The sequence below is a fragment of the Miniopterus natalensis genome, chromosome 5 (assembly GCF_054644295.1).
Source record: "Miniopterus natalensis isolate mMinNat1 chromosome 5, mMinNat1.hap1, whole genome shotgun sequence".
NCBI lineage: Eukaryota > Metazoa > Chordata > Mammalia > Chiroptera > Miniopteridae > Miniopterus > Miniopterus natalensis.
Genome location: NC_142085.1, coordinates 18,497,385 through 18,509,231, shown reverse-complemented (window position 1 = coordinate 18,509,231; position 11,847 = coordinate 18,497,385). Strand labels below are relative to the sequence as shown.

Here is an 11,847-nt window from a genome sequence, read left to right as displayed (position 1 = left end):
AGCTGCGAAAGTTGCAGCAAAAAACATTGCGAGGTCCGGTGGGTGCTCCTTGTTCCAGAGGGAAGGAGCTAGCGCTATGGCAGCAGGACTTTTCCTCCTCTGATTCTGGAAGATGCTAGACAAAAACATGGAACTGATATTCCCATCGGTGATTATAATCCTGGGTTGCGTGACTCTTTTGTTACTCCTCCAGTGGAAGAACTTGAATGGACCCCCGTGCATCAGGGGCTGGATTCCTTGGGTTGGAGCTGCATTTGAGTTTGGCAAAGCCCCGCTGGAGTTTATAGAGAAAGCAAGAATCAAGGTAAGTGGCCTTAGCAGGTGGGGTTTCCGGAGAAGGTAATGCTTTCTTTTTTATTTTCTTTCATTGGATCTCAAATTTGATGTTAAAACACGGGAACATACTTGCTGCCCTCATGAAAAGATCTAGTCGTTAATGAATTTCTCAACTAACAATATGCCTTAAGAAAGGTTTTTCAAAAGAAATATATTTTTAATCAGTTATGAAGTACAGTGCATCTTGCACCTAATTGCCTTTTTGGAAGCAGATATTGTGAGTGCTAATTACTTCATCATCAAAAAATCCCTTGATACATATTAAGTAAATGCTTGCAATTATTGGGAAAGACAAGTGTAATTTCAGTTTATGAAAACGCATAATAAATTCGTATCCAAATTGGAGTTAACACTAGGCTGTTGTAAAAATTCCTTGCAAACTTGGTGTTTACACATTTTGCTGGCTCTGTTTTTCCGACTGGCGGTATTATTTAATGATGATGAAATCCACTTTCACGGGACACTAAGGAGATTAGTAATGGTTGTTGTAGTAGATGTTTTTGTCCTAAAAATATTTTTCAAATATAGTATATCTTGCAGAAAGAGTATATAGAATACTGCCAACATTTTAATTTCAAACAATGCTTCACTGAACATTCTGATGTGTAAGTATATGTATTGTGTGGTTGTACTTTTTGCACTTAGCCAATTGTTTCCTTAGAATAAATTCCTAAAAATGGAAGTGCCCAAAGAACATGAACATTTAAATTGTTTATGTTACTGTGTTATCCTTGCAAAAGGATTTAATAATATACACTTTTTCGTTTTGAGGATAGGTAGGGGATTGTCTAGCTGCTCATATCCTGGCCCACACAAGGAACTGTAATTCCTGCTAGTCTAATAGATGCGAAACAATATCTTTAAAAGAAATTCTTCTTTGTCTCCTTAGGAATATGATTTTGATAATGTTTAGGAGACGTTTTTACAAGCTTGTCTAAGAAGGTCAAGCAAGGTCACAAAGATTATTCCATTTTCTTCTAAAAAGTTTATAGTTTTGCATTTTACATTTTGGTCTATGGTCAACTTTGTATTAATTTTTTTGTATGTGGTATAAGTAAGGAGTGAGGTTCATTTTCCCCCCATCTGGTTGTCCAGTTGTTCAGTATCATTTCTTGAAGGACTTTCCTCATTTCATTGCCTTTGCAGCTTTTCATAAATTAGTTGACTGTATATGTATAGATCTATATTTAGCTTTTCTATCCTATTCTATTGATTTATATGACCACCCCTTTGTGAATATTACACCGTCTTAAATACTGTAGTGTCATAGTAAGTCTTTAAATCAGGTAGTGAAAGTTCTTGACATGCTTTTTTAGTCATTGCCTTGACATTCAAGGTTATTTAAATTTGAATTTTAATATAAATTTTAAAATTTGATTGTCAATTTCTGTTATAAAGACTGCTGGAATTATGATTGGAAGTTTGTTAAATCTGCAGAAAAATTAGGAGAGAATAAACTTTTTAACAATATTAAGTATTGTAACCTATGGATGCTGTATGTTTCTTTATTTAGCTATTTAATTTATTTCAGAAACATCTTGTAGTTTTTTGTGATAAGGTCTTGCCTGTGATTGTTAATTATTTTTTCATGTATTTTTTATTTTTGAGGCTATTGTAGATAAAATTGTTTTCACTTTTGTTTTCTAGTTGTATACTGCTGGGCATATAAAAAATACAGGGTTTTTTTTATATTAACTTTGTATCCTGTGATCTTGCTAAATTCACTTATTAGTTCCAGTAGTTATTTTGTAGATTTCTTAGAGATTTTACATGTAAACAATATGTCCTGCAAAGAGACAAATTTATTTTCTTTTTTCCCCATGATGTTTATATCTTTTATTTATTTTTCTTGCGTTTTTACAATCAGTAGGTGCTCTAATATATTGTGGAATAAAAGTGGTGATAGTAGACAGTCTTGTCTTCTTTCTAATCCGTGGGGAAATGTGTTCAATATTTTACCATTAAGTATGATGTTAACTATAGATTTTCCGAAGGTGCCTATTTCAGTCCTGACCTTCTGCCAATATCCAAGGAAATAAATGGTGACATACTGTTTTTTCACTTCTGCACAGTTCTCTCCTCTGTGGAGTTTCAGCCAATTTAGTTTTTATTGTTTCCCCACTTCTTTGATGCTTTTAAAAATATCTTTGTAATTCATTCACCTTTTTCTATTTGGCAGTGAGATCCTTGGCTCACCTGGTTCTACCACATCCTATGCAAAAATAAAAGCATCTGAATTTGTTTTAAAAACTGCACAGTATTCCCTGAAACATAGCTCACTTAAACAGTCACTAAATGAAGGACATGGTTTTTTTCTCGTAGTTTGCTATTATAAATAATGTAGCAACAAATGTCATTTCTGCATGTACAAGTATATCTGTAAATGATCAGATTCAAAGTATAAATAAGTGCATTTGTAATTTAGAGCAAAATAGGAAACCTTTTGAGTGTTTTAAGCAGAGAGAAGTAACATCTGATTTAAATTTTAGAGGGTCACTTTGGCTGCTCCTTTGAAAACAGGGACATTAGAGTAAAAGAAGGAAAATAATTTGAAGATTATTGCAGTAATTTAAGGTTAATGACTTGGACCATGGTGATAGCAGTGGCAGTTTGAGGAATGGCTGGATGTATTTTGAAGGTGAAAGCAACACGATTTACTGGTGTATTGAATGTGGTGTGTAAAGGAATGAAAAAGGGTAAAGGTGACTCCAAGAAGTTGGGCTTGAGAAACTAGAAAGTAGATTGCCATCAAATGAAGTGGGCAAGATTGCAGGATCTCATCGGAAGGAAAGTTCAGCTTTAGATATGTAGAAGTTGGGGATTTTGACATCCAAATGGAGATGCTGAGTTAAGCAGTTGGATAAATGAATTTGGAGTTTGGGAAAGAGGTCCAGTTATGCATAGATTTAATTTCCGTGGCCTGTCTCCATAGCTGTCATTTCCCTTTTAATTCTTTTCACATTTATTTCTATTTTGCATTTTTCTCATTTCTATACTCTCTTTTCCGTAGACGTTTTTTTGTGTGTGGGGGGGTGTATAGCCTCCCTTGTGCTTCATGTAGTTGTTTTCTTTTATTCAGAAATGTCTTTATTGCACCTTCCTTTCCTGAGTTCCTTTATTTCCTAATTTTCCTCTTGTGTGGCTTTTCCTTCCACGGTTTCTTATATTTCTGCTTTGTTTTTTTTCTTGCAGCTGCAATTATTACATTAATTTTTAAAAATCACGACAGTAATTTTGCATTTCAGTTCTCATGTACTCTTTAGCAAAATATTTTCAGTGGGGTTTCTTTATCTGGAAATTCTCTCCTTTTTCTTTTTCTTAAGAATTTCCCTTGTTGTGCTGAATGTTTCCCTTTTGTTTAACCATATGTTAAAGAGCTGGGTTGTCTTTGACCAGCTGTCAGCAAGAGGTTTTGGTCGGAAGTGGTTGCTTTTCAGGGTTCTCAGCCTCAGTTTTCTGCCCTGTCTTGCTGCAGTGAAAATACAGCCCCTCTGTGCATGCACCATCTGCGGCTCCTGCCTTCCAGCATCTAACCTCCCAGGCTTGCACTCTCACGGCCTTTGTCCCATAGCTGCTGCCGCCAAGGGACATGACTCTTGTCTTCCCAGGTGCCTCTTCACTTTTAGAAGATGCTGTTTCTGGAACCCTCTGAATAGCTTGTGTGTGATCATTTGCCACCTGCCTCAGTATCCACGGCCTGCTAATTTTAGGCCATCGCAGAGTGGCTCCCACTCTGTCTTGCCTTCTGCTGTCACAGAGTGCGAGTTTTTGAGCTCTCCTCTGTTGAATCCCCGTGCATTCCTTGTTTCCCCCGCTGCAGTTACAGCTTCCACTGCCACTTCCACTGCTTTCAGGTGCCATGGGCCACACATTTGCGGTTTGTAGATTTTCTTATTGTTTAGCCGAGTCTGTTGCTTGTGTATGTATATGTTTCATTCTCCTCCTGGCTTTGTGTGGCTTCTAGGAAAGAAGTGGAAAAATTCAGAAGGAAGTTGCCGTTGCCACGATGTTGCTGTCAAAACTGGAAGTCCGTCTTCTTCTTTAAAAAATAGCTATTTAAAAAATAGATTTATATTCTAAAGGCATAAACATGTCTAGTTTCCTCACCCCATGAACAGCTTTAGCCCCACTATTTCCTTTATATTAGTATTTATGTTCCTTCCACAATACATGCTCCTGGTTGGGCTGATTGAGGTAGTGAGAGTGTGCATATTTTTTTTAACTCATTGTTCTTTTATGTTTCGCTTTAATTCTGTTTTCTTTTCTTCTAAGCAACTTTTTCAAAAAATAATTTTTAATGTTATATTTCATCATTCTGTTATATCTAGGTTACATTTTACATAAGTGAATTAAAAATAATGTTTAGATACCTTGGCATATCTGTCTTCTGTGTGGTAGGGGAGTACATGAGAGGAATGGGAAGCCAGCTCAACAGTAAATATTAACATATTTTGTTTGTTAAATAGGAATATTTAGCATGAAAGTCCCCAGTTAAGAGAATGAAAATCAGTCTATAGACTGAAAGAAAATATTTGCAAGCCACATATCTAACAGAGGACTAGTATCTAGAATATATAGAGAGAACTCTCAACACTCAAGATTAAAGAAAAACATAATAATCCAATTTAAAAATGGGCAAATGTCATGCACAGATAATCTACCTAAGAGGATATACAGATGGCAAATGAACACATGAGAAAATGTTCAGCGTCATTTGCAATCAGGGACATGCAAATTAAAACCACAATGAGCTATCACTACACACCTATCAGAATGGCTAAATAAGAAATCAGGATGGACAGCACCAAAATGCTTGCAAGGATACAGAGAAACTGGGCCATTCATAAATTGCTGGTGGAAATAGAGAATGTAAAATTGCTCATGGAAATGCTGGTTTATATTCTGGGAACTTACCCTAGAGAAATAAAAACCTATGTTCACACAAAAACCTGTACATGAATGTTCATAGCAACTTTATTTGTAATGGTCTGAAACTGGAAAGAACACAAACATCCTTCAACAATGTTTAAACAAACTGTGATACGTTCATACCATGGAATACTACTCATAATATAAAGGAATGAACTGTTGACACATACACCAATCCGGATGGATGCCAAGTGATCTATGGCACTTGGCAAAAAGCCAAGTCCAAAGGTTTCCACACTGTACGATTCTATTTCTATAACATTATTAAAATTCAGTATTCTAGAAATAGAGAACAGATGAGTAGTTGCCAAGGGTTAATTAAGGAGGAGGCCAGCGTGGGAGGGAAATGGGTGTGGCTATAAAAGGGACATATGTGGTATCTTTGTGGTGATGGAGATATTCTCTCTCTTGACTTTATTAATGTCGATGGCTTGGATATGATACTGTACTATAGCTGAGCAAGGTGTTAACACTACGGGAGGCAGAGTAATGGGGACACGGGATCTCTGTATTATTTCTTACACCTACATGTTAGTCTACATGTTCTCAAAGTAAAGTTTAATAAATAATACAAGCACCTCATCTACAACACACTGCATGTGCTTGCCTTTACTTCATAACACTCAGAGTGTTGACATTACACAAAAATGAGAACGGAAGGAAAGCAAATAAGACCAAAAAAAAAGCCAACCCCATTGTTACAGAATTTATAGCACTGAACATGACCATTCACACGGTGCAGTCCTTTTGCAATATGCTACTTTAAATACCACTTGTCAGCAGTTATCTCAACTACCCAGTATGTTTGAACTTGGCTGCTTTACACTGTGGCCTGGGTGCCAGTAGGTGTCATAAGAGGACACTTTCCTCTTGGAGATTTAAGAATTCCCTTTTGGACAAAGCTTTAACAAACAAAATTACTCCTCTTCTAAGTATCGACTGGCAAACAATTGTAGAGAGAGAATATTGGAAAGCAATGTAGATGCCTGAGCAAGGACAATGGGCCAGGTACAGAAGGTCACCAGGGTGGAAAGCCAGGGGTCCTTAGCAAAGGACAAAATTGGGAAAACAAGGACCTTGCCCCCAGGGTAACTTTCCCTCCCCTAGCATATCCCTGGTCATGTGGTTCGGACCCTCCCCTGACCTTTCTGCCCCTGGCATGTTACTCTTCATGTGGGTCAGAGCCCCTTTGAGGGGGAACTAACAAGAGAGCCGGAGAATAGCCCTTATGTATTAAGCCCCCAGGACAATGAGGTTCTGACCCACATCAAATACATCTAGTCTTCAGTTGTGTTTCAGCTCCAGACCCAGAAAAGCAGCCAAACCAGACAAGGGACCCCATGGCTGACCTCAGGACTAGCTGCATCAACTAGTTACCCCTGCCCTGGTACTGGCCTATCAGTGGAAGCCATGATTGGACACAGTCATGGAAAGGACACACCTGGAAAGCTGATGAATATTCAGTTGGGATCCTCCCCTGACACCTCCAGATAAATACCTTCAAGACCAGGACCCAGTGGGACTCTCTCTATGGAGCACACCCATGCCTTTCCCCACTCCCTTCCCTCAGGCACGATTTCCTGAGCCCATTCCTTCTACAGCTCACTTCTACCTCTGTGACTTTCTAAATAAGCTTTCTCTGATAGTTTGAGTCTTGGCTCTGTTGCTGAACCAAGGTTTGGTCTGACTCCACCAGTCTAACACCTGTTTACATTCTTGCTGCCAACATCTGGATCACTAGTGAAAGAAAATGAGACTTCACTATTTGGTGGCTCCATGATTACTGAGCCCTCAGTTGCCTGATAGTACCCAACAGTGTGTCACATGTCATTTCATGGCAGGCCTAGAAATGACTGTAATACTGAAGTGGTGATAAGCATAAATTGTATTCAGAGATAAAAGTAAGGGTAGTTCTAAGAATGTGTATGTTGGATGAAGTATGGTAAAGTCACTATGGCCACAGGAAATGAAACGAGGCACGGAAGGAAGAAGTTTATTACGCCCGCAGTTCTGAGAGGGGTCACTGCATGTCCTGCAGGGCTACAGGAGAGAGCACCAGAGACAGTCAGGAAGCAGAAGATAGGAGCAAGAGAGTAAGTACCCTAGGTCAGAGCCTTCATTGGGGCTTTTTCAGGAAAGGCAGGGCAAGGCAGGGCAGGGTAAACAATGTAGGATTGGCTACTTTGAATAATTCCTCTGGGCTTTGGGCTATAGAGGTCGTTTCTTGTTGCCTGGTACCTGACCCTGGAATGATTTAGGGTCAGGGAAATATTGGTTTGGTATTTGAGAATTAGATAAAGAGGTAACTAGGGGTAGATTGGCTGGTTTGCATAGGAAAGGTATGTTCCTGGCCGGCTGAGAAGAACATTATGCTAAGTGAAATAAACCAGTCAGAGAGAGATGAGTCCCTCATATGTGGCATTTAATGAACTGAACTACCAAGCAAAATAGAGATAGACTCTTAGACAGCCAGGTAGACAGCTCTAGTTGGGGGGGGGGGGGGGGAGGTAGGGATTGAGCAAAAAAGGAAGACAGAGAACTCATGGACAACAGTGTGGTGATTGTGGGGAGGGATGAATGGTGATAGAAAAAATAAAATAACATAAGTAAAATAAAATAAAGAATTGGGTAGCCACGGCTGGGTGGCCCAGTTGGTTGGAGTGTCATCCTGTACACTGAAAGGTTGCAGGTTTGATTCCCCATCAGGGCACATACCTCGGTTTCGGTTTGATCCCCAGTTGGGGCCCTTATAGGAGGCAACTGATAGATGTTTCTCTCTTTCATCGATGGTTCTCTCTCTCTCTTCCTCTCTCTCTAAAATCAATAAAAACATATCCTCGGGTGAGGATTTAAAAAAAAAAAATTGGCTAGCCCTGGAGGGCACCCTCTCCCCAGTAGCGAGGCCACCCATGCCAGAGCATCAAGAATAAAAGGATAATAGGTAATATATAATTGGGTCTGTGATGGATGGACGCCAAAGAGACACAGAATCTAGTCGGAACAATGGGTTCATTTAATGATAGACTCATGGATAGGACTGTGGTTAGTTGCCTACGTTCACAATTGAAGAAAATGCTAAATTGCAATTAGAGTTCAATGAAAATAATGATGTATTTTCCCTCCAGTAAAGTCATGGACTTCCTGGAACCGAACCCCTCACTAGAGTAGGCTACTAGGAATGATCTGATAGAGAGGGGAGAACTGATGCTGCAGGAGAGAGAAGGCGGAAACATAGGACAAAGAGAATAGAGCATGGAATCCATAACACAGAAGGACGTTGGCATCTCACAGGGGCAGGGCCTTCCACCTGGGTTTGCCAGGGACGCGTGAATGGGGGCAAATGCATATACTTTGTAGGATTTGGTGGTGAGAAGTGGGAGTGCTCTTACTTGATTGCTTCCGTTTTCTCGGTGAGTTACAAAGCAGGAACGCTATCTCCCAGTGGAGAGGGCTGGGCAAGTTGTATAGGTAAAATAGTCATTTTGGAAAGTGAAAAAGTGAATGCATTAAAGAATTTTTTAGGATTACAAGACTTTGTTGAGTGACCACGAATTTATGGTAAAAGCTGTCAGTAATTTTGTGTGTGTTTTTTTTTAACAAAGTTGAGCTACAGGTTGCTTATAACCTACGGAATCTTGAAAACAATGTTCAGATATCACAGTGTTCAGTAAAATTTCTAGTAATTATTTCTCACTCCAAGAAAGGAAGGTGCAACTAGATAATAACATGATAAGAAGGAAGGTTATGTATTAGGACACAATAAATAAGGATTCATATACTTCAGAGTTGGCCAAATCAGTCAAAATTTAGAATTAATTAGCATATATGATAATTTTTTTCTTGACTATAACTTCAGCATTGGGATTCTTGAGGCACACTGTCTTAAACCTAACCCATGGCCCAGTAACTTAGTTATCAGAAATGCTTACTAATATGACCTGTATTTATGTGTGTTTTTCAGTATGGACCAATATTTACAGTCTTTGCCATGGGAACTCGAATGACCTTTGTTACTGAAGAAGAGGGCATTGATGTATTTCTAAAATCCAAAGAAGTAAATTTTGAACTTGCGGTACAAAAACCCGTCTATCGTACAGGTAAAGAATATTTTCAGGTAGTTCATTTGAAATACAACATTGGAATCGAAGACTAGTTTTAGGTAACAGTTACATCCTTGCTCCTATATCAAGAATGATGAGGCCCCATTATTTTATTGTTTAGAGTAGGGATGGAAGGAGAAAAGAGTATATTATGAGTTTGGTCATTGAAAAACGAATTATTGGCAGCCTGACACAGTTAGATCTCAATTAGACATGTGAAAGAAGATGAGGTTACCTCACTGATGCTTTCTTTGGAAAATATTTGGAATCTGTATCCTGTTACAGCTCCCAAGATGTGGCTAACTGTTCTGCTACTGTGCATACAATGTTCTTCAGGCTGTAGCTCTTGGCTTGATCACATCTTGCTGCTCTGCTCCCTGAAAGTAGAATTCCACTGCTTAGGCCCTTTTCTAATGGCATTTCCTGACATATCCCATAGGGCTATGAAGGTAAGTGGTGCCCTTTCTCCAATTCTCTATGCTCAGGGACTGCTGGACTGTCCTGGCTAGCATGCTCCCAGGGTCTCTGCCTGCCTGTATTTCTTCCCAGGTCACACATGTGCATGCTGAGGCCATTTGCCCTCCCAGGAATGCAGGGCTGCTTCACTTTGTACCTGGCTCTTCTGTTTTCACGATGTCTGTGCTTGCTTCTACTGTCCATGGCTTCCCACTTGGCTTCATTCTGAGGTTCCCTTTTGTGTTTCCTCTCATGCTTTTTATTTTTTCCATTAAGACCAAAACGTTTGTTTTCAAAGCTCTCAGTGATCAATAGCGTGATTATTGTTTCTTCTTGCTGTCATGAAAATCACATGTGGGTTAAATGTTACGACTGTTTAGTACTCCTTGATATTGGACTATGGAATTTCAGATCAAATAATATGAATATTTTGAAACCTGTTGATCTGTAAAGTCACATATTGCTTCAGAAACATATACCAGCTTACCTGTCAGGTGTGTAGAAGTGATCAGGCTTTTACACCTGTCCCTCCCGGGGTCTTTCATGTTTAAATATTTTTGTTTAACAGACAAAGTATGTTAATATTTACTTTTGAGCCAGCTCCCCGTTTTCTCTCATGTAATTTTACTGTCTCACAATATAGGTTGACTCTTTACCTAGTTTTATTCGCAGGAGGTTATTTTATGTATTTAGTGAACTTTGGCTATATTCCCTACAGATCAAATAATAGTAGAAGTATATTGACTGCTTTAAGGAGTTGTTGCTTCTTTTAAAAACAGTTTTCTTGTTTATAGCATCGATTCCAAAGAATATCTTTTTAACGCTGCATGAAAAACTTTATATCCTGATGAAAGGGAAAATGGGGACTTTCAACCTATGTCAGTTCACCGGACAACTGACCGAAGAATTACATGAACAACTGGAGAACTTAGGCACTCAGGGGACAAGGGACCTGAACATCTTAGTAAGGTAAATAGACAACTTGATATTATTTCATCTTGCTCTTTTGGAACAAAAACTTTGAAGCCTGTGCATTGTACTAAAGAAATTATCTGGTAGATTAATGCAGCCTACCTAACTAGGCAATTAAGAGATTATGTTAATATTTTAAATTCCAATTAATGGGCAAGTTTCAGTTTAGCACTCCAATTTCATGGTGAGCAAATACGCTAACACATTTTAATACATGTACAGCAGTTTCTCCTTAGTTTTTCCATACAGGTGTGTATGCTCTGTATGGATTTACCTCATACAGAGGTAATTGTCAGTTGTCATGCACCCATCAGAATTTCGGTAAAAAATTCAGTGCACTTTGTGATAACTGTAACAAGTGGACTTTGAGAGGACAAGGGAGAGGGCAGAGTCATCATGAAACAGAACATTTAATGTTTTGTTAGTGGTTTAGAAAGAGGGGGAAAAAGGAACAAAGAACCAAGCAGCCAGACTTTTGGCATGCCCCAAATCTGCAACAGAACAGCAAATTCTCAGCTGTCTTTGAACCTTTGGAGAATGTGAGTAAAAATGAAATTTCGTGTCACCAACCTAGGGCACATTAACAGTCACTGATATTCTTTTACTTGAGTATGCCACAGTAATCATTTTATTCACTTACTGTAAAACCTGATGACACATTATATTTCAATGTGGAATAGTTCACGTTTGTAGGACCCTGTAGACATTAGGAAGTTTGGTGACTAGTATTGCCCTTGATTCTTTGGTTATTTTTTGCTGCTATCTAAAGGCATGGACTCTATCTTAGTTATTATTTGCTAAATAAATGCTTATTGAAGTTGCATTGAATCAGTTTATTTCTGTGCATCTCACATTTGTCACAATCTAAGAATGCTTGCTGAGAATGCTTGCTCAGTTACTCCTAAGTCACCTTGACAGCAGGCAAATACTAAAACCTGTTAAGGGTGACTTGCCCCCCCCCCCCAAAATCTGTCATGTATTATTATCTCCTCCTTATATATAGCTATTAAATGCCCTCTTTTGTATCCTGGTTTTATATTCTTCTTGCCACTGG

The 11,847-nt window shown here is 38.7% G+C and overlaps 1 protein-coding gene across 1 annotated transcript in view; it reads left to right on the top strand.

The window, feature by feature from the left end:
- The first annotated feature begins 24 nt into the window (after positions 1–24).
- The window catches only part of CYP39A1 (cytochrome P450 family 39 subfamily A member 1), a 72,772-nt gene continuing 60,949 nt past the window's right edge, over positions 25–11,847 (top strand). Inside the window, exons 1-3 of the mRNA XM_087817433.1 lie at positions 25–304; positions 9,227–9,362; positions 10,616–10,790. Coding sequence (XP_087673559.1) covers positions 113–304; positions 9,227–9,362; positions 10,616–10,790 — 503 coding nt within the window. The 5' untranslated portion in view covers positions 25–112. The remainder of the gene's footprint in view (positions 305–9,226; positions 9,363–10,615; positions 10,791–11,847) is intronic.